At 37.6% G+C, this 23,854-nt stretch overlaps 1 protein-coding gene across 9 annotated transcripts in view; it reads right to left on the bottom strand.

Moving 5' to 3' along the window:
• The window catches only part of Diaph2 (diaphanous related formin 2), a 980,694-nt gene that overhangs the window by 602,874 nt on the left and 353,966 nt on the right, over positions 1 to 23,854 (bottom strand). For all 9 annotated transcript variants that reach the window (XM_060375359.1, XM_060375356.1, XM_060375358.1 and 6 more), the window contains 2 exons: positions 21,471 to 21,572; positions 19,311 to 19,405 (listed from right to left, as the gene is read on the bottom strand). In XM_060375359.1, the coding sequence (XP_060231342.1) occupies positions 19,311 to 19,405; positions 21,471 to 21,572 (197 nt within the window). The remainder of the gene's footprint in view (positions 1 to 19,310; positions 19,406 to 21,470; positions 21,573 to 23,854) is intronic.

The raw sequence follows: 23,854 nt of genomic DNA, 5'->3' as shown, positions 1-23,854 counted from the left end.
GGGAAGACGTAAAACAAAATGAACCTAAGATTTCACCTTACACCCATCAATATGGCTAAAATCAAAAACTCAAATGATGACACATGCTGGAGAGGTTGAGGAGAAATGCAAATAGATCCATATTCCATTGTTGGTCAGAATGTAAACTGTTACAACCACTTTGGAAGTCAATCTGGCTCTTTCTCAGACAATTAAGAATAGTGCTTCCTCAAGATCCAGCTATACCACTCTTAGGCATATACCCAAAATTTGCTCAAGTACACAACAAGGACATTTGCTCAACCATGTTTGTAGCAGCTTTATTTGCAATAGCCAGAACCTGGAAAAAAAACCCATATGTTTCTCAATGGAAAAATGGATACAGAAATTGCGGTACATTTACACAATACTACTCAGCAATCAAAAACGAGGAAATCATGAAATTTGCAGGCAAATCGTGGGATCTAGAAAAGATCATTCTGAGTGAAGTATCCCAGAAGGAGAAAGACACACATGGTATATACTAACTATAAGATATGATAAACAATGAAATCTATACACCTAAAGTAGTTAAACAGGAAAGAGGACCCAGGGTTAGATGATCAATCCTCACTTAGAAAGAAAAATGGGATGTGCATTGGACATAGGAGAAAAGAAGTAACAGGATAGGAGCCTACTGCAGACGGCCTCTGAAAGACTCTACCTAACAGTGTGTCAAAGCAGATACTAAGACTCATAACCAAAACTTTGGCAGAGTGCAGGAAATCATATGAAAGAAGGGGGAGTTAGTATGATGTGGAGAGGATAGGAGCTCCACAAGGACCAAATATATCTGGGCACAGGGCTCTTTTCTGAGACTCATACTCCACCAAGGACCATGTATGGTTATAACCTAGAACCTCTGCTTTGATGAAGCCTGTGGTAGCTCAGTAACCAATTGGTTTCCCATAGTAAGTGAAACAGGGACTATTTCTGACAGGAACTCAATGGCAGGCTGTTTGACCTCCCCACCCCCAAAGGGAGGAGCAGTCCTGCTAGCCCACAGAGGAGGACTTTGCAGCCAGTCCTAAAGATACCTGATAAAACAGGATCAGATGAAAGGGAAGGAGGTCCTCCCCAATCAGTGGACGTGGAAAGGGACAGGGAGGAGATGAGGGAAGGAGGGTGGGATTGGGAAAGAAAGAGGGAGCAGGATACAGCTGGGATACAGAGTTAATAAAATGTAACTAATAATAATAATAAAAAAACCCACATGGTAACTGTCATTGTTGTAACTCAGTTAAACAATTCATAAATGTATTTTAACCTGATATAATAAAAAATAAAAGACAAAAAAATGAGCTGTTAGTTAAGAGAACAAAACATTTTAAAATTCTACCAAACTAATGCCTTTATAGCCTGAATTGATATACCTGAAGTCATCTAAAGCCATCTACTCTTGTAAAGTGCAAACACATTCAGACCCACAGGCCTGCATAAAATCCAGATGGTCGATAGCCACATAAATAGATCAATGATTACAAAGATGGATTGAAAGAGACAAAAACAAGCTCTACTATTACACATGCATGAACTTCCTGACTATAAAAATAATTATACACTAGAACTGGTTAATTGAGGGAAGTTGAAGAATCTTTTTTTCTTTCAGAATCAATAGATAGCCATTTATTTTTGATGACTTAGGTATAGCACTGCCTGGAATCTAGGGGAAGGATTGAATGACCTTTACTTCTATTTAATCATTTTTTTCAGTATTCAAGAATGATTTATATAGATCATGTAATCTGTTCTGAGAGATAAAAAGTACATTTGAGAAAATGTAAACATCTGGGAAGCTATAGGTTTTATATGTCTTGCATGAACTGAAGTCACAGGCACTCAACTGTGATTCAGAACAATAATGCAGCCAGAATACAATGAAGTTGTAAGTAGGGGGCAAGAAGAAACATTTTTGTGCATGAGTTTTCAGTTATGAAGGAAGTAGCATAGAGCATTTTACCTGGGGTATTATTGGTACTTATTTTAGCCTTCTACTGCATAAAAAGGTATTTAAAAATGAGAAGAAAAGTATAAATGAGAAAAGGAGAGAATGGAGGAAGGAAAAGTCAGAGAAAATAAACTGATGAGGTAGCAGTAAATGAAACCCCAGAAAGTTCTGTAGGAATGCAATTGTTTCTTAAATGAAGGTAGGTAGAGGGCAGAACACCATAAACAAACAGCTGCTAAAAAAGTGCAGAGGTCTTAGGTATAGTTCAGCATAATTTAAGGGAGACCTACAAAAGTATTATTAGATGTAACTGTAATTGTGAATAGCAAATGAAGCTTTATGCAACAGTGTGACTGCTGGAAACACAAATGTACTGTTAATAGCGACAAGAGAGTTTGAAAGTTATAATCACATGACAAATGGTTAAAAAGATATGTTTAGCCTGATTTACATGCATACATATGGATATGTGTATCTATAATGAAATTACATTGTACTGTATTGATATGAAGTATTTTGCACTTTTTATGCATCAGTGGAAAATAAATGCAAAAGGTATTTTCCCACCCTGATCTCAGTCAGTTCATTACAACTTACAGCTCCATGGTGTATGTAATTTTAACCATCTTGGCTTGATGTACATATTTTTTTTTTTACTTTGATTTCACTATCACCACCCATTGTCTCACCATGTGTGATCTACAGAAATGTATTCCTTGACCTTCTATTTGTCACTTCAAGAATTTCAATAGTTCTCATATTTTAAGAATCAGTGTGTTACAAATAACCCAGTCATCTTGTTTCCAGTCCTGACCTCAGTTCTTTCCTTGATACAATTTATAGTGTAATAATACTTGTAGTTCTTTTCTACTGTGCCCTGTATTTTTTTCTCCTACCTGGTTTTTCTCTCTCATTTTAAAGTGGTACAATGATTTTATAACAAACCTTTTCAATGACTATATGTTTTAAAACTAAGTTATCAACCTGCCCACTGAGTAATGCCTGAACACTTCAGGCCTTTAATTTATTTTGTATTTTATAAATTACTTTGTACTTGCTGTTGAGTCTATTATTAGCAACACACCTTAGATATATATTAATAATTATAAATATTAGCTGAATTAATTTTCTGAAATATAAAATTGAATGTTGACCAAATTCAATAGTTTGACATTCAAGTTGTCTACTAGGAGTCAAAAAGTTTAATGTACACAGGACCTAGGAATAAGTCAAAATGGTTAAGTGTGGTAAGGAATATGAGTCCTATAGTAAATTAGAGAATGTATGATATTAAAATTCTAGCACTTTAGCACTAAAAATCCATATAAAGCATATCTGAGAAATACAGAGAGACAGATAGAAAAAGAATGGGATGAGGCAGACTACACGTCATTAGACTGTAATCTATGTTTCTGTGAGAGGACCCCAACCAATTCACCAATCATCTTCCATATGCCTGCTCATCACTATCCTATGTTAATTCAGAAATACATCTGACTAATAAAAGATATTATCCTTTATATACCTCAAGTATTTGCCGTCCATTGACTTTCAATAATCCCATGTTAAATCCTATTACTACTTTAAAGTCTAGTTGAAGGTGAGTCTATTCTAGGAAAACTACCTTAACCAGAGCAGGCCTTGGAGAATATCTGTTAGATTCTGGCCATGTTGGGTGTCCTATGGACTTCTTATGTTGGGATAAGTTCTCAGAATAACATCAAATGCATTTTTATAAATGAAACCAATTGTATTGATATAGTTGTCAACATATTTACCAAACCAAGTTGTGTATAATAATAGATGTGCTTTTTTATCTTTTAATATCTTTCATTATTTTTATCATTTATTATGGTTTATTCACTTTGTATCCCAGCTGTGGCTCCCTCCCTTGTATCCTCACAATCCTACCATCATTCCTTCCTCTTCTCTTCCTGTGCCCCTCCCCTAGTCTACTGATAGAAGAGGTCCCTCTCCCCTTCTATCTGACTCTAGACTATCAGGTCTCATCAGGAACAACTGGATCCTCTTTTTCTATGGCATGAGAAGGCCATCTCTTGATTAATGTATTAAAAAAAAAGAATGTCTAGTGACAGGCCTAATAAGTACTTTAAATTCTGAAGTAGTAATAAGTATAAACAATGTTTATTGATATCTGCCATAACTGGAATGTGAAAAGAAAACATTAAAACTATTACTGTCAGTTTTAAGTACTGTTATTACAATTTTGATCTGTTATCTATATTTTTAATTAAATAAAATGCAAAATATTATTTAGAATTTCTATTAAAAGAAAGATGTACTATTTTATACTACCATGCTAAGAAGCTGCTAAATCCTTTCCAACTGTACTAAATCAACATGTCTTTAAAATTTTCTGCACTATATGCTATCTTCTATGTAAATCTTATTTTTTTATATATGCCTGGAAATATTAGTATAATTTCTCAATCAATATATTTCTCCAGAACTAGATTTTCAACTGGAATAGTGATGCTACAAATCATCTAACTCTATTACCAAAACTCAAAAGGAAACTATAAGTATGTGTATTAAGTACACCTCAACAATCTGAAAATACAGTATATGCTGCAATGTTTATTTATGTTATAGCAAGCATTGTAAAAACAATTCAGTTTCTTCCACACACTGAACCTAATGTTAGTATAAATAATGATATAGAAATATATTGGACATATGAAACTTATGGAAATATAGGAGATGAGTATTTTGTTAATACCTTCAAAATTTGAACTTTATCATGTTGACTAAATAAAAGTAATTTTTTGTTTTTTGTTTTTTTTATTTTATTTTTTTATTTTTTATTTTTTTTTATCAGTTACATTTTATTAACTCTGTATCCCAGCCGTGTCCTGATCCATCATTCCCTCCCAGTCCCTCCCTCCCTCCCTCATCTCCACTGTGCCCCTTTCCAAGTCCAATGATAGGGGGGACCTCCTCCCCATTCATCTGATCCTGTTTTATCAGGTATCTTCAGGACTGGCTGCAAAGCCCTCCTCTGTGGCCTAACAGGACTGCTCCTCCCTTCGGGGGTGGGAAGACCAAAGAGCCAGTCATTGAGTTCCTGTTAGAAATAGTCCCTGTTCCCCTCACTTTGGGAAACCAATTGGTTACTGAGCTACAACAGGCTACATCTGAGTGGAGGTTCTAGGTTATATCCATACATAGTCCTTGGTTGAATGTCAGTCTCAGAAAAGACCCTGTGCCCAGATATATTTGGTCCTTGTGGAGCTCCTATCCTTTCCCCATCAGACTAACTCCCCTTCTTTCTTATGATTCCCTGTACTCTGCCAAAGGTTTGGTCATGAGTCTTTGCTTTGAAAACACTGCTAGTTAGAGTCTTTCAGATGCGCTCAGTAGACTCCTGTCATACGTTCAATGCACATCCCATCTGTCCTTCTAAACGAGGATTGATCATCTTACCCCATGTCCACTCAATTGATTATCTTTTTTAGGTGTATAGATTTCATTATGTTTATCATATCTTATAGGTCTATATAAGTGAGTATATCCCATGTTTGTCTTTCTCCTTCTGGGATATTTCACTCAGAATGATCTTTTCTAGATCCCACCATTTGCCTGCAAATTTCATGATTTCCTCCTTTTTGATTGCTGAGTAGTATTCCATTGTATAAAAATACCACAATTTCTGAACCCATTCCACCGTTGATGGACATCGGGGTTGTTTCCAGGTTCTGGCTATTACAAATAGAGCTGCTATAAACATGGTTCAGTAAGTGTCCTTTTTGTGTACTTGAACAAACTTTGGGTATATACCTAGCAGTGGTATAGCTGGGTCTGGAGGAAGCACTATTCCTATTTGTCTTAGAAAGAGCCAGATAGCTTTCCAGAGTGGTTATACCAGTTTACATTCCCACCAGCAGTGGAGGAGGGTTCCCCTTTCTCCACAACCTCTCCAGCATGTGTTATCACTTGAGTTTTTCATCTTGGCCATTCTGATGGGTGTAAGGTGAAATCTCAGGGTCGTTTTGATTTGCATTTCCCTGATGGCTAATGAGGATGAACATTTCTTTAAGTGTTTTTCTGCCATTTGATATTCCTCTGTCGAGAATTCTCTGTTTAGCTCTGTTCCCCATTTTTTAATTGGATTACTTGGATTGCTGCTTTTCAGCTTCTTTAGTTCTTTGTATATACTGGATATTAGTTAGTCCTCTGTCAGATAAAGGGTTAGTGAAGATTCTTTCCCAATCTGTAGGCAGTCGTTTTGTTTTGATGACGGTATCCTTTACTTTACAGAAACTTTTCAGTTTCATGAGGTCCCATTTATTGATTGTTGCTCTTAGAGCCTGTGCTGTTGGTGTTCTGTTCAGGAAGTTGTCTCCTGTGCCAATGAGTTCTAGGCTGTTCCCCACTTTTTTTCCAATTGATTTAGGGTATCTGGTTTTATGTTGAGGTCCTTGATCCACTTTGACTTTAGTTTTGTGCAGGGTGATAAATATGGATCTATTTTCATTTTTCTGCATGTAGACATCCAGTTGGTCCAGCACCATTTGTTGAAGATGCTGTCTTTTTTCCATTGAATGGAATTGGCTTCTTTGTCGAATATCGAGTATTCATAGGTGTGTGGATTTATTTCTGGGTCTTCTATGCGGTTCCATTGATCCTACTTTCTGTTTCTATGCCAATACCATGCAGTTTTTATTACTGTTGCCCTGTAGTACAGCTTGAGATCAGGAATGGAGATACCTCCAGATGATCTGTTGTCGTACAGGATCGATTTGGAGATTCTGGGTTTTTTGTTTCTCCATATGAAGCTGAGAATCTTTTTTTTCAAGGTCTGTAAAGAATTGAGTTGGTATTTTGATGGGAATTGCATTGAATCTGTAGATTGCTTTTGGCAGTATGGCCATTTTCACAATGTTAATCCTACCAATCCATGAGCACGGGAAATCTTTCCATCTTCTGATATCTTCTTCGATTTCTTTCTTCAGAGACTTGAAGTTTTTCTCAAACAGGTCTTTCACTTGCTTGGTTAGAGTCACACCAAGTAACTTTATGTTATTAGTGGCTATTGTGAAGGGTGTTGTTTCCCTAATTTCTTTCTCAGCCTTTTTGTCTTTGGTATATAGGAGGGCTTCTGATTTTTTTTGAGTTGATTTTGTATCCTGCAACTTTGCTGAAGGTGTTTATCAGCTGAAGGAGTTCTCAGGTTGAATTTTTGGGGTCGCTCATGTATCCTATCATATCATCTGCAAATAGTGACACTTTGACCTCTTCCTTTCCAATTTGTATCCCCTTGATCTCCTTTAGTTGTCTTATTGCTCTGGCTAGGACTTCAAGTACTATGTTGAAGAGATATGGGGACAATGGACAGCCTTGTCTTGTCCCTGATTTCAGTGGGATTGATTTAAGTTTCTCTCCATTGAGTTTGATGTTAGCTATAGGCTTGCTATATATTGCCTTTACTATGTTTAGGTATGTGCCTTGTATCCCTGATCTCTCCAAGACTTTAAACATGAATGGGTGTTGGACTTTGTCAAATGCTTTTTCGGCATCTAAGGAGATGATCATGTGGTTTTTCTCCTTCAGTTTGTTTATGTAGTGGATTACATTGATGGATTTCCGTATGTTGAACCACCCTTGCATGCCTGGGATGAAGCCTACTTGGTCATGGTGGATGATATCTTTGATGTGTTCTTGGATTCGGTTTGCAAGTATTTTATTGAGTATTTTTGCATCAATGTTCATAAGAGAGATAGGCCTGAAGTTCTCTTTTTTTGTTGGGTCTTTGTGTGGTTTAGGTATTAAGGTGACTGTGGCTTCATAAAATGAGTTTGGTAGTGTTCCTTCTGTTTCTATTTTGTGGAATAGCTTGAGGAGAATTGGAGTTAGCACTTCTTTGAAGGTCTTGTAGAATTCTGCGCTGAAGCCATCTGGTCCAGGGCTTTTTTTTGGAGGAGAGACTGTTAATGACTGCTTCGATTTCCTTGGGAGATATAGGGCTATTCAGTCTTTCTACCTGATCTTGACTTAGTTTTGGTAGATGGAATCTTTCAAGAAAATTATCCATTTCATTTAGATTCTCAAATTTTGTGGCATATAGGCTTTTGTAGTATGACCTAATAATTGTTTGGATTTCCTCAATGTCTGTGGTTATGTCCCCATTTTCATTTCTGATTTTGCTGATCTGGATAGTTTCTCTCTGCTTTTTAGTTAGTTTGGCTAAGGGTTCGTCTATGTTGTTGATTTTCTCAAAGAACCAGCTTTTTGTTTCACTGATTCTTTGGATAGTTTTATTTGTTTCTAGTTGATTGATTTCAGCCCTTAGTTTGATTATTTCCAGCCGTCTGCTCCTCTTGGGTGTATCTGCTTCTTTTTTTTCTAGGGTTTTCAGTTGGGCCATTAAGTTGTTTGTATGTGATGTTACGAATTTCTTCTTGCAGGCACTTAGTGCTATAAATTTTCCTCTGAGCACTGCTTTCAATGTGTCCCATAAATTTGGGTATGTTGTGCCTTCCTTTTCATTGAATTCTAGGAAGTCTTTCATTTCTTTCTTTATTTCTTCAATAACCCAGCTGTCATTGAGTAGTAAGTTGTTCAGTTTCCATGTGCGTGTCGGCTTTTTGTTGTTTCTGTTGTTGTTGATGTCTAGCTTTAGTCCATGGTGGTCAGATAGTATACAAGGGATTATTTCAATCCTTTTGTATCTGTTGAGGCTTGCTTTCTGGCCCACTATATGGTCTATTTTGGAAAAGGTTCCATGTGGTGCTAAAAAGAAGGTGTACTCTTTTGAGTTTGGGTGAAATGATTTGTAGACGTCTATTAGGTCCATTTGATTTAGGGATTCTGTGAGTGCTTTTATTTCCCTATTTGGTGTCGGTCTAGTTGTTCTGTCCCTTGGTGAGAGTGGAGTGTTGAAGTCTCCCACTATTAAGGTATTAGGATCAATGTATGATTTAAGCTTTAATAATGTTTCATTTACGAATGTCGGTGCTCTTGTATTTGGGGCATAGATATTCAAGATTGTGATGTCCTCTTGGTGGATTTTTCCTTTGATGAAAATATAGTGGCCCTCCTTATCTTTTTTGATTAACTTGGGTTGAAAGTCTATTTTATTAGATATTAGGATGGCTACTCCAGCTTGTTTTCTGGAACCATTTGCTTGAAAAACAGTTTTCCAGCCCTTTACTCTGAGGTAGTGTTTGTCTTTGTTGCATAGGTGTGTTTCTTGGATACAACAGAATGTTGGATCCTGTTTCCTTAACCATTCTGTTAGCCTGTGTCTTTTTATTGGTGAGTTGAGTCCATTGATATTGATAGATAATAGTGACCAATGCATGTTAGTTCCTTTTGTAATGGAGTCGATGATCTAACCCTGTTTCATTCCTTGTTTTCTTTTCATTTTTGTTGGGACATTATCTGTATGCCCTGTTTTCTTGGGTGAATTTGTTTTCATTGGATTGGAGTTTTCCTTCTAGTATCTTCTGTAGGTATGGTTTGCTGTGTAGATATTGTGTAAATTTAATTTTGTCATGGAATATTTTGTTTTCTCCATCTATGTTGATTGAAAGCTTTGCAGGGTATAGTAGTCTGGGTTGACATTTGTGATCTCTTAGAGTCTCCATGATACTTGCCCAGGCCCTTCTGGGTTTCATAGTTTCTGATGAGAAGTCCGGTGTGATTCTGATAGGTCTACCTTCATATGTTACTTGGCCTTTTTCCCTTGCTGCTTTTATTATCTTTTCTTTGTTCTGTAGATTTAGTGTTTTGACTATGATGTGACGTGATGTGTTTCTTTTCTGGTCTAGTCTATTTGGAGTTCTGTAGGCCTCTTGTATATTTATGGACATCTCTTTCTCTAAGTTGGGAAAATTTTCTTCTATGATTTTCTTGAAAATATTTTCTGGACCTTGGAGTCTAGAGTCTTCTTTTTCGTGAATTCCTATTATTCTTAGATTTTGTCTTTTCATAGCATCCTTGATTTCTTGGATATTTTGTGATTGGAACTTTTCTGATTTTACTTTTTCTTTGAGAGAAGTATCCATTTCTGCAAGTGTGTCTTCAGCTCCAGAGATTCTCTCTTCCATCTCTTGTATTCTGTTGGTGATGCTTACTTTTGTGGTTCCTGATCTTTTCTCCAAGTTGTCCAGCTCAAGGGTTTTCTCATTTTGTGTTTTCTTTATTGATTCTAATTCTGTTTTCATGCCTTGCACCATTTCTTTCATGTGTTTGAATTTGGATTCCTGTCTCTCTACGATGGCCTCTATTTCTTTTTTCATTTCCTTCTTATATGCCACTAATTTTTCCTCTACTTGTGTATCTATTTGTTTGGCTATGTTTGCCTGTGTTTCTTTAAGGATATTGTCTATTTCTTCTTTCTTTGCCTCCAATTGACTGGCCATCTCTTTGAAAGACTTGTTCATTTCCTCCTTATGAGCCTCAAATAATTGGGCAAGCATGGCTTTAAAATCATTTTCCTGTGCTTCTGCTGAATTGGTGTATCCATCGATTTTGGGGTTTGCTGGTGAAGTCATGATGTCCTGATTTATGTTGGAAGTGTTCTTTCGCCTACCCCTGGCCATTGGCTTATCTGAAACCTTCCCTGTTTGTTTTTGGATTCTGCAGATCAGACTGGTGCTGTCTCTCTCTGGTGTCTGGAGAGTTCTTCAGGAAGCTGAGCACTCTCAGCGTGTGCTGAGGACTAGCTGTACCTGTGGGAGGAAAGTACGCAGGTGCAAACGGGGCAAATGCAAGCGTGTGTGCGCGCGTGCATGTGTGTGTCTGTGTGTGTAAGTGTGCGTGGATGAGTTTCTCGAGGGACAGAGTGATGGCTAATGTTGAACCCTTGAGTGTGTGGGAGGGGCTCTGCACTGTATATGTCGCAGGTGCTAATAATGATAGCAGCGCAATTTCTGGCATTAACTGTCTTAACTCCTCAATCAGGCCCACAGGGCAGGAACTTCAATGTCCCTAGTGCCCCTCTGTTTCCCAAAATGGGTATGTGGGTGGGAGGGGGGTTCGATGCCTGGCTTCTGATTTAGAAGGACCCAGGATCTGGGGAACTGCAGATTCTCAAGGGTGCACTCACTTACAGGCAGGTCTCTTGGCAGAGATCTTGGTATCCGGGCCTCTCTGCTCTCTGTTTTGGCCCTGCTTCTTTGATGTGTTCCGCCAGTTCTGTGCTGCTGTCACTGCCAGGTTCTGAGGTCTTGCTGCAGCTGGAGATTTCAGGGTGGTCACTTCAGCAGGGATGGGGTAACCAGGCTCTCTGTTCTCTGGTTTGGCCCTGGTTAGTCTTAAACTGGAGGGCTATGGTGCCCGGCCAGTTCAGTGCTGCTCAGCAGCCACGTCCCGCTGTAACTGGAGACTGGGTTGCTAGTCCCAATGCTTTCTGGGAAGTCCTGGTATCTCTTTGTTGTGCTCTCCAAGCTTGAGAGGCCCAGCGCCTGGTGTGTCCAGGTTGTATGACGTTTCTGCCTGGTTTTGGTGAGTATATAGCGTACTCTCTGTCACTGTGGGATTGGGCGGGCTGTACTGTCAGTGATGGCGATCCTTTGGAGCTAGTATGGTGTCTAGCAGATTCACACCCTGGGAGGATGGTGCAGCCGCTGTGCGAATCTGGGACTCCGGGGCACGTACTGCTGGCTTTTGTCTGCCGCTAAAATGCTTGGGGCTCCATCTCAGCGGCTGTATACCCCAGGCAGTTAGGTCTGCGCTGAGAAAGATGAGTCCGCTGTGCCGCTGTGCCGAGGGGGAAGGAGGTCTGGGGGAAGGGAGTGCTGCAAGAACAAAGGATCGTTTCTCTCCTTCCTCAAGCAAGTCTCTGGATGACAGGAGGCCAAAGTTTTCACCTCCTGCGATGTTCCCTGGTGTTCAGAAAGCCTCGCTGTGGTTTTCCTCGGTTGGTGGTCCTTCCATTCTCCAAATCAGAAGATCAGGTATCCCACCGCTCAGAAACTGTGTGTGCTAGTCGCCATCTTGGCTCCGCCCCACCAAAAGTAATTTTTTGAAGTAGGCCATTTATCATTTCAAATAAACACAGTCTTTTAGCTGTCTAGTGAGGGATAGTTTATTGACCCATTCTAGGAAACATAACATCAATGTTAATTCAAGTTTCTAAGAAATAGTATGTCCTTAATTTTTTTTTGTTTGTTTCTATGGGGATACAACCAGGCTACATGAGCAATAAAATGTGATTATGCATGGATGTTTGTTTGTTTGTTTCCATGGGGAGACTACCAGGATACATGAGCAATAAAATGTGATTATGCATGGATGGAGTTTAGCACTGTAATCAAGCATAACTTACAACAAAGTTAATCTGATGATACATATTTAATGCTGAGCCTTATAGATGTGCTACATGGTAATTAGACATAAAGGGTAAACATGTCTTGTGAAAGGTAAATGGATGTACTTTTGCATCATTAAAGAAAACATAACTAGTTTGGTAGTAAAAAAGAAGTCCTATTGATGTCTTTTTGGCATGACAAAAGCAATCTTTTGGAGGAGAAGCAAGAGTATAATCATTTCACCAAAGGAGAATTCTTCCTTGCCAGAATATCTTCAGATATATGACTCATCCAGGTAAAACTAATATTAACCTTAAAAACTCAGATGATGTGAATTCATTTTTATTTAAGTAAAAATGAGAGAATCAATTTGGATTAATCAGGAGAGGCAATAAGGCAAAATGTTTCTCTAGTGCACAATCAGCAATCTGGCTTTTCAACAGTCTTATCAAACAGAAGTAATGAAAACATACAAAGGGAGGATCCAAGATGGCAGCAACCATCACAGACATTTTCTGAGAGGCAAAGGATCTGAAACCCTGAAATTGGTGAGTGGAGGGGGAATTGAAGCCACAAAATCAACATTGAGGCTTCCTGAATGAGAGGTGACATCACATGAGCTGAGTCCATTTAGATTCAGGTCACCCACGTAATTTTCTGGGGAGAGAGAGTAGCAAACATTCAAACTGCTTGCAATGTCCCTATTTTGGGCCTCCCTCTTCCTCAGCAGAGCCAGCCCACAGAGACTCTTAGAGACTCTAGAGGCTCTTAGCACAAAACTCACTGACTGGAGACTAAGACAGCAGAGGCGAGGCTCCTACATCCTCAGCCAAGGCTGACAGCTATACCAGCCTTCGGAATTCCCAGATGCAAGGTACCATTCTTCTGGGTCGTGGGTCTACAAGTGGCTGTTCAGACTCCAAAGAGCCTCAGAGCCAGTGGCTGTATGGGCCACCCAATCCCTCAGTGGCAAACAGCCATCTGTATAGCCACAAAAGATGCCAGACCCGCCAAACCACACAGATACACCAGAGGCCAGGACACCTAGGTCTATGGACCTCTGTTGTGGCCTCACAGTACTTCCCAGCAGGCACCAGGAATGGCCTCCCAATTCCACAGCTGCAGCTGGACTCCCTAGTTTGGCAACTGAAGCAACACTGAGTTGAAGGAGTTCGTTCCTCTGCATTTGACTCAGCAGGAACAAACCTGAGAGTAGAGAACAGGAGTAACCCCTATGCTTTCCGATTTGACCTGCTAAAGTGTGAGTGCACCCTCAAGTGCCTGCAAAGCCCCAGATTCAGGGTCCTTTTGAGCTAGCAGTCAGATATAAGATCCCTCCCAACCACACACCCACAGTGGGAAACAGAGGGATTGTTGGGACATTGAAGCCCCTGCTCTGTAGCTCTACCAGTGGAGTTCAGGCAAATAACTCCTGGAGCTTAGTCAGAGCCAAATATCAGTAGCCTGTAGGCCACTGAGGTATTCAGGGAATTTGCACCAAGCAAATTGCACCCTCGATCATCACCAGCACCTGCTAACAATTTCCATGCTTGCAACCCCTTCAATGCCCTCACACTCAAGGCTTCTATATCCTTTAGCACTCTGTCCCTCAAGGCACATTCCACCGAGACACACAAGCTTGCTCACATTTATCCTTCTGCACCCTTGGACTTTTCTCATGCACATGCTGAAACCACTGGACTTCTCTCATGTTCCTGAAAAATACTCCAGATACCAGGGAAAGACGGTTGCAGTCTGAACTGCAGAATACAGGAACAAACAGTGAAGGTTACAGATAAACAAATGGCCAGAGGTCAGCGAAAGAACATATCCAATAAAAATCAGAACATCATGGCTTCATCAGCAACACCCAAAATCAATGGATATTCCAACACAGATAAGCACTATCTCAGAGTGAAGGGCTGGAAAAAAGTTTTTCAAGCAAAGGACCCAGAAAACAAGCTGGGATAGCTATCCTAATATCTAATAAAATAGACATCAAACAAAATTAATCAAAAGTGATGAGGAGGGGCACTTGATTCTCATCAAAGGAAAACTCCACCAGGCGGACATCACAATTTTGGACATCTGTGTCCCAAATACAAGACCACCTACATTTGTAAATGAAACATTATTAAAGCTGAACTCACACATCAATCCCAACACCTTAATAGTGGGAGACTTCAACACTCCACTCTCACAAAGGGACAGATCATCTAGACAGAAGCTAAACAAGGAAAGTAGGGTACTAACAGAGGCCCTAAATCAAATGGACCTAATAGATGTCTTCAAAACTTTTCACCAGATTGAAAAAGACTATACCTTCTTTTCAGCAACTCATGGAAACTTCTCCAAAATAGAGCATATAGTTGGTCACAAAGCAAGCCTCAACAGATACAAGAAGATTTAAATGATCCCTTGTATCCTATCTAACTACCATAGTCTAAAGCTGGACCTCAACAACAACAAAAATAACAAAAAATATACAGTTCACATACATAGAAACTGAACACCTCACTACTCAATGACAGCTGGGTTAGAGAAGAAATAAAGAAAGAAACTAAAGACTTTCTAGAATTTAATGAAAATGAAGGCACAACATACCCAAACTTATGGGACACAATGCTAAGAGGAAAGTTCACAGCACTAAGTGCCCTCAAGAAGAAATTTGAAACTTCTCATACAAGCAACTTGATAGCACACCCGAAAGTGCCAGAGAAAAAAGAAGCAGACATACCCAAGAGGAATAGATGGCTGGAAATACTCAAGCTCGTGGCAGAAATCATTAAATTAGATACACATAAAACAATTCAAAGGATAAATGAAACCAAGATCTGGCTCTTTGAGAAAATCAACAAGATATACAAACCCTTAGCCAAACTAACTATCCAAATCAGCAAAGTCAGAAATGCAAAGAGGGACATAACAAGAGACACCAAGGAAATTCAAACAGTCATTAGGTCTTCCTACAAAGGCCTATACACCACAAAATTTGAAAATCTAAATGAAATGGAGAATTTCTTCATTGATTCCACTTCCCAAATTTAAATCAAGATCAGGTAGAAAGATTGAATAGCCCTATATCTCCCAAGGAAATAGAAGCAGTCATCAAAGGTTCCCCTTACAATAAAAGCCCAGGGCCAGATGGTTTCAGTGCAGAATTCTACCAGACCTTCAGAGAAGTGCTAACTCGTTACAATGATCTACAAACTGTTCCACAAAATAGAAACAAAAGGAACATTACCAAACTCTTTCTATGAAGCCACAGTCACCTTGATACCTAAACCAAACAAAGATCCAATATAAAAAGAGAACTTCAGACCTATCTCTCTGATGAACATTGAAGCAAAAATACTCAATAAAATAATGGCTTCTGATTTTCCTATTTTTTTTAGTTGATTTTGTATCCAGCCACATTGCTGAAGGTGTTTATCAGCTCACCAACCCTATATCTAACAGAGGGTGGACATCCAGAATACATAAAGAACTAAAGAAGTTAAAAAGCAATAAATCAAGGAATCTAATTAAAAAATTGGGTAGGGAGGTAAACAAAGAATTCTTTGTAGAGAAATATTGAATGGCAGAGAAACACCTAAAGAAATGTTCAATGTCCTTAACCATTAGAGAGTGCAAATCAAAACAATCCTGAGATTTCACCTTACATCCATCAGAATGGCTAAGATCAAAAACTCAAGTAACAATACTTGCTGGAGCGGTTGTAGAGAAAGCAGAACCCTCCTCCATTGCTGGTGGGAATGTAAACTTATACAACCACTTTGGAAATCAATCTGGTACTTTCTGAGACAATTAAGAAAACTGCATCCTCAAGACCCAGCTATACCACGTCTAGGCATATATCTAAAAGATGCTCAAGTACACAACATGTACATCTGTACAATCATGTTCATAGCAGCTTTATTCATAATAGCCAGAACCTGGAAACAACCCAGATATCCATCAATGGAAGAATGGATACAGAAATTGTGGTACAATTACACAGTGGAATAGTACTCAGCAATTAAGAACAAGGAAATCATGAAATTTGCAGGCAATTGGTGGGATCTAGAAAAGATCATCCTGAGTGAGGCATCCCAGAAGCAGAAAGACACACATGGTTTACACTCATTTAGAAGTGGATACTAGACCTATAGTATAGGATAAACATACTGAAATCTAAAGAAGCTAAACAAGAAGGAGGACCAGAGTAAGTTGATCAGTCCTAACTTAGAGAGACAAATAAGATAGACATTGGAAGTAGGAGAAAACAAGAAACAGGACAGGAGCTTACTGTAGAGGGCTTCTGAAAGATTCTACCTAGCAGTGTATCAAAGCAGATGCTGAGACTCCTAACCAGGCCTTGGGCAGAGTGCAGGGAAATATATGAAGGACCTAGGGAACCATGGGGACCAAATATGTACCATGGGGTACAGGGGTCTTTTCTGAGACTGAATCTCCAACAAAGGACCATGCAGGGATAATAACCTAGAACCCCTGCTCAGATGCAAACCATGGCAGCTCAGTATCTGGGTGGGTTCCCTGGTGAAGGAAATGGGGACTGTCTCTGACATGGACTCAGTGCCTGGCTCCTTGACTTCCTCTCCCCTCCAGTTGAGAGGAGCATCCTTGCTTTGCTGTGGGTTGGGGGTGGGGTTTGGGGCAATAACATTGCAACCAGTCCCGATGAGACCTGATAGGCTAGGGTCAGATGGAGGGGGAGGAGGACCTCCTCTACTTGGAGGCTGTTGGGGGATGAGGGAAGGAGGGTAGGCTTGGGAGGGAATGAGGGTGGGGCTGTGGCTGGGATGCAAGGTGCATAAACTGTAATTAATATAAAAAATAAAAATTTGATTAAAAAGAAAAAAAACATAGAAGACTAAGTCTGGAGAGGTGGGTCAGAGGCTAAGGAAGTACACTCTGATAGGATCTGAGTTCCGCTCCCAGTACATACTAAGAGTAGTTTATAATTTTCTGTAACCCTAACTCCTGAGGGAATCTGATGCCTCTGGCCTCCAGAGAGACCTGATTTGACCTGAATTGTCCTAGCATTATTTGCACAATAACTGAAATGAACAAGACACAAAACTAACTTTGATTTAGTTACCCTTCCTTTATTTGATTGTGTCACTCTATTTGATAATGTGGCAAAGCAACTCAGGTAAACTTTTGACCCTTCAGTAATGAAAAATTATTTTTGTTTTGTTCTATTTTGTTTTTTTGTTTTTTTGTTTGTTTGTTTTTTCAAGACAAGGTTTCTTTGTGTAGCATTGGCTGTCCTGCACTTGTTTTGTACACAAGGCTGGCTTCAAACTCACAGTGATCTGCCTGCCTCTGGTTCCCAGAGTAATGGGATTAAAGGTATACACCACCAAGACTGGCTCTAATGAAATTTTTTGAATCCCTTTATGTAGCTAGGTTTCAAATTATTGATATAAACATATGGAATGTCTTTGCTTCCTGTTATTTTATAGTATGTATAATGTATCTTTGCCTTTTAAAACATTGGGTAAGTCTGGTCAAGTTGGAGAAATGAACAGCTTGTAATTTTGATAGAGCTGCAACTTATGTTGTAGTTAATTAAATTTCCTACTTTGATCTGGTGTAAACCACAGTCAAAATAGCTGTATTTAAAATTGTTAACATTACTTCTTGCTTTACATTTTGGGAAAGTGGGGGACAGAAAACCAAATTTAAATCCTGTTTGGCAAATTGGTGCTTCCATAAGTTTCTTATCTGCAGGGTGAGGGTGATTTTCACTTGCCTCATTTTTTTTTCATATGCTTTAGACTTCTATATATGCTCCTATATCTTTAGGTTCTTCTTTTTTAAACATCTGCATGTCAACTAAAACTTCCCCTCTCTGTCTTACCTATTCGGACCTTCCAATTTTTAAAATATATTTGTTAAATTATTGTCATTATTTGTGCATGTATGTGACCAACTCCTCATTTCAAGTGAAGGAACAGCGGATATGCTTATTGCTTATATATTTATATGTTTGTTTTTCCTACAAGAGGATTTTTGTGAATGTGTTGCAATGATATATGAAGAAGTGGCATGATAGCAAAAAGTCAGCCTAGACACATCAAGCTTTAATCCTATTGTAATAAACATGTCCAGATCTAAACTATACATGAGGCAAACTGGAGTAGACATAAAGCATCCAAAGAAATAGGATTTGTTCACATCACCAACCAACACAGATTCTCTAATATTTACACGGAGTATGGGAAAATAAATTGTTAAAGTTATATAAAGTAATTTCCTTGCTATCTGCTTCCATTTTAAGACAGTACCTCGCATATGTTTCCTATGCTGGCCTTTATTGGCTATGTAGTCAACTACAGCCTTGAACTTCTGCTGCTCCTGCCTACCACTAAAATGAGATTACAGGAATGAAGAACCACACTTGGTTCACACAGTGCTGGGAATGGAGCTCGGAACAGTATGCAGAGTAGGCAAGTACCTTGTCAACTGAGCTACTTTTGCAGCCTTTTGAGCCATTTTGTGCCTTAGAATTGCTACTTCAAGATATTTAATATTAAATGACTTAAAATTCAGCTTGTGTTTTGTAAAGGGAATACACTATCACTAACACTTATGAGATGTGTAAGATTCAATGGGATAGTAAATACGCAGTACTTGACATAATATTCAGCACAGGTTAAGTACCAATGAAAAGATTAGTCCAGTATATTTACCTACAGATCCTGAGAAAGATCCATAGAAATTTACTCTTTAGATCACTCAGATTTATCATCTATAATATGGTAATATAAGAGCTATTTAATGGGGCCATTATGATGATAAAATACATGAAATTTTAAGACTTAGAGTGACTGACATATCTATAAATATATATGTTTATATTTAAAAACACAGTAGCTCAGGCATGCCTGAAAAAGAACTGGAACCTGGATTTTAAAGGCTGAGTCTTCCCAGTATTAAACAGAGATAAAAACTAGAGATTCCATTATTCAAAGTAACTATTTTTTTTTCTGTAACAATGTTGAAAAGAGACACACATAAAATTTCTATGAAAATGATTTTAAAACTAAAGATATCCAATATACCTGAATTAGGGACTCACTGAGTAACTCTTCATTAACCTCCAAAATAATGTTCCTTATTTCCTCATATGGCATGCGGTAAGATCCCAGGAAGATAGCTAAAATAAAAATGGATTTTATTAAAGAAAAAGTAGAATCAAATTTTAAGAAACCTAATATATATATATATATATATATATATAATTAACATTTCATAGACTCAAATATGACATGTTTGTTACTAATACACTAATTTACAGAACTATAAGTTGTTTCTATTTGATGAAGTATTCTGTTCACAGGCAAAGGGGACCAACCATGGACTACCCTGTAAAACAATGAGCTAAAATAAGTCTTTTCTTTTTTTGTGTTGAGCTACTCTAGCATTCTTTCACAATGAAAAAAAGTTTACTAACACACTAGCTTTTGGAGTTATCAGACTGGCTGTAAGAGTTTATCATTATTTACTTTAAAGCAGCCTACATGATTTTCAACAGTTACCCAAATGAATATTTGTATTTATGTACTGCACTTTAATATACTATAGAGAAGCTGCCAGTTGCTTTTAAAAATTATAATTTAGAAAATAAATATTTATTAGCATTTAAATAATTTAACATTAAAATTATTTAAAATAATTTCATATCATCACAAAATATTGACACAGGTATAATGATATATTCGGAGAGAAAAATAGAGGATATTCATGTAATCTTTCTTTCAAGGAATATTGTTATAATCACATTTACTTTGTTATTACTGTTAAGGTCTTGTTCTTACTAATTTATAAAATACTAGAGTAGGCCAACGAAAAAAGAGAAAAACAGGCTATGTAGACAGGGTTAAGTACTACCTGTGGTTTCAATCATCCACTGGATGTTTTGGAATGGATCCCCCATGAATATGGCAGGAAGCCACTGAACTTTGCAAGAAAAGAGCTGATGTGATTAACTCCTCAACAGACTATGCTTTCCTGCTGATAACTCAGGTGGTAAACTACTAGATTCTTCATAAACTGAATCATTTTCCTGTCAGCCTTTATGTCATTAGGTATCTTTTATGTCATGTTGGAAGAATTCAACTCACTTTACTTAGAATAGCTTACAATTACACAAAGAGCATTTTTAAACAATACATTCCATTCTCCATTAAATCCAGTTTTTAAAAGAATGTAGATATGCTTTAAAAGGTAGAACTTGAACACACATAGTAAATTTTATGAAATGCTCTACATGACTACACTGGTAGCAAAACTATCTAGGCAAATGATAAACAAGGCATGTGGACTGAATTTTAAAATTGAAATAAATCTCATGGACATATGCTAACCAGATACTAAAATCACACTGTATAATAAAAAATACTGAATATCAACTTTGTGAAGAAAAATAATATCATTGTAAGAGTGTACATATTCTTGATAGTTATTAGTAGAAGAGTTTTTTTGAGTTACACTTTGCCTGATACCAGAATAAGTTGTTTACTTTAATCTCATTCTCAAATAACTCCCCTCATATATTTATTCTGCAATTAGAAATGAAGGATGTGTTGAAATTTCTCACTCAGGGTGTCTTAGTATCATCAGTACCTAAGCACCCTTCTGTAGTGATAAAAATATTTTAAATCCAATGCAAAATAGAGTATATCAAAGTAAAATGTAGAAGCTTGTTTAAATGGACGTGATTTTAACTATGAAGTTATATTATTACCACACATTTAATGTCTGAGTGCCTAGTTAAAGGCATCAAGGATCAGCAACCAGTTTTAAAGTGCAATGGCTAACAATTTAAACAGATCATATTACATTATTGTAAACAAGAGAATAACAATGAAAGGAATTGCCCAAACTGACTAGGAAATACTTCTAAAAAATATGAATCCAAGACCAAGAAAAACAATAATGTAAAAACCTAAAAATATTTTTCAATACTAGCTTATATTATGTTTCATTATGTCCACCATGATAGTTTTATTAACAATACATTCTAAAGCTCTAAAAATCATAAGTTTCAGCAGGTAAAACAATGTTCAATTATTATTTTCTTCAATTTGATTAAGTGGTAAAGACAACCTGTATTATATTTTACATGCTGTTGTTTCTAGCAGTAAATATGGTCAAAGTTGTAAGGTTGTTTACATTGAATAAGCTATCACTGCCACACATATGCAGAACATATTACATACACAGATTCTGGGCTGTTTTTGGATCTAAAATTCTCAGTTCTTTCACTTTCTTCTTTGGAGGACCACTCTTATTTTCTTCGGCAGCATCTACATTCCTTTGACCTGAAAGAAAAAAAAATGTTTATTCATAAACAATAATGGTTCTACTCCAAGTACATGAAATAACATTAGTAGGCATGTTAACTACATAAATAAAGGTGATTCTGAAATCATTAAATGTATTTATTTCATTAGGTCAGAATAGAGGACAAACGCAAAAGTATAGAACTGTTTAGAGGATTCCCCACAAATTAAATATCTGCACTTAAAGATAAGCCAAATAGAAATAAAAATCAATTGCTGCTTCTTTCCTAATGTGTCACATAAATTACTCCTTTACAGGTAACTACAGCAGCATTGAAATTAAATATATAGTAAAATCACAGTAATTGGGACTAATTGAGGAAAACGGAAGACATGGTAATGTTTAGACATTTAATTCAGTGAAACTGTTTCAAAGCACTTAAAGTAACTTTAGCTGCTAAATAGTGTGTAACAGAAAAATTCCCCACTGAGACTTTTTTGAAGAATAAGTTTGAAGCATTTGTAAGTTATCCTAGAGTACCACCTATTTGCATACACTTAATTACATTTCCTCAAAGAAAGCGGTATTTTGAATATGTGATTTTTGTCTTAGTTACCATTTTAAAAAAGTTTTCTCAGAACAATGTTTACTATTTGTTCAACTGGTTGAGTGGATAGAAACAAGTGCAGGATCAAACCTGTGGCTGTCTGCATACACACACACACACACACACACACACACACACACACAAAGTACTGTTGGTTTACATCTTCCAGGATAAATGCAAGGTTGTAGGCAATGGGACCACTAAAACATGCAAGACAGGCAAAGTTGACTTTCTTTTTCAATCAAGTGGCATTCCTGTGATCACACTCAGGCTATTAAATTCCATAACTGACTTATACAACTGTGATCATCATGCTGTTTTTTTTTTCTTATCACTGGAAAAAACAAACAAACAAACAAAAAAAAAACCCACAAAAAAACACAAAACAAAAACAAAAAAAAATCCTTTATTCTGACGTGATAATAATTTTTTTTTCAATGCAGTTTATTCAGGAACCTTGAACAATCATCTGACCCTGGGGAAAGCCAGCCCACTGCTTAAATAGCCTCTGGGTAGCCAACCCAGGCGTGCCACGTGGGCAATGCAGATAGGTCCACATACATGGAAGCAAGCCAGATCCTCAGCCTTAGCCAAATGTGGAATTGTTCGTGACAGAGAGCACTCACCATCGGGAAGGTGGAAGGCGGAAACCAGCTCCATCTTTAAGGCATAGCATTCCGCAGCTCTCTTTAAAGTTCCCCCTTTTTGTTTTAGACGCATCAGGCAAGAGTAGAGGTCTGATCTCTGATATTAGAAATAAATTGGGACTTTGTACCGATGTTCATTTAGGTGTCACCCACCCAAAGAGCATCAGACCCGTCCGATACCTTTTTCTCAGAGGTGGGACCTGGGGCATCAACCCGCATGCAACCAGACATGCTCTTCTCTGGGTCCAAAGCGGCTGACCCTGAGTACAGTGCTTAGCCTCGCATCCTGAGCGTAACATTTTAGCTTTTTATGGTATCCAACCATGCTTGGGGAGAATGTCCTGCTTCAATGGCTGTAAAGGCCTGAATGATCATGGCTGCATCACACTGTTGTGAGACTCTAATCTTGCATTTTTATTATTTCAAATGATTTATTCTTGTTAAAGACCTGACATCTGAGTTGTTTCCTTTACTTGTGAAAAAGGAACACTCAATAATAACATACTTTTGCCAAGGAAAGGTATCAGGTTCTTTGAAACTTTGCAATATTTCAAAGGGTGCATAAAAATGTTGCGAATCCTTAGAATCTATGCATTAATGGTGTAAGACATACAAATTCTCTTATATTGGCAGAGAAGTAACACATGAAATTAACTAACTACAGAATAAATTTTAAATGTTATAAGGTTTGATAGAATCATCAATGAAAGAATAGACACAGTCTAATGATACAAGATAATAATTCCCCTGAAAATTAAGACTTTGTGACAGGTGTCAAGTTCTTTGCAATGCTGCCAAAACATAACCATTGGAATTGGTGAAAGAAAAAGTATATTTCTTTAAAAGCCAATATAAGTGTTCCTCAAAGTTTCTGAGAGTACAGTGTCTTTCAATGCAATAGTCAACAGTTCAATTTATTCTAATTTTAAGATGTTCTCAGTTTAAGACAACTGTAAAAAGAAAAAATTACAGCTCAATAGCTATTTCTGATGTCAATAAAAATTTGAATTATATCAAAATTGCCCCTGGAAGAACATTAAGAAAATTTAATACAATCCAAGAAGTA

The sequence above is a fragment of the Meriones unguiculatus genome, chromosome X (genome assembly GCF_030254825.1).
Source record: "Meriones unguiculatus strain TT.TT164.6M chromosome X, Bangor_MerUng_6.1, whole genome shotgun sequence".
NCBI lineage: Eukaryota > Metazoa > Chordata > Mammalia > Rodentia > Muridae > Meriones > Meriones unguiculatus.
The sequence above is the reverse complement of the archived record's forward strand: the minus strand, read 5'-3'. Positions and strand labels throughout refer to the sequence as shown.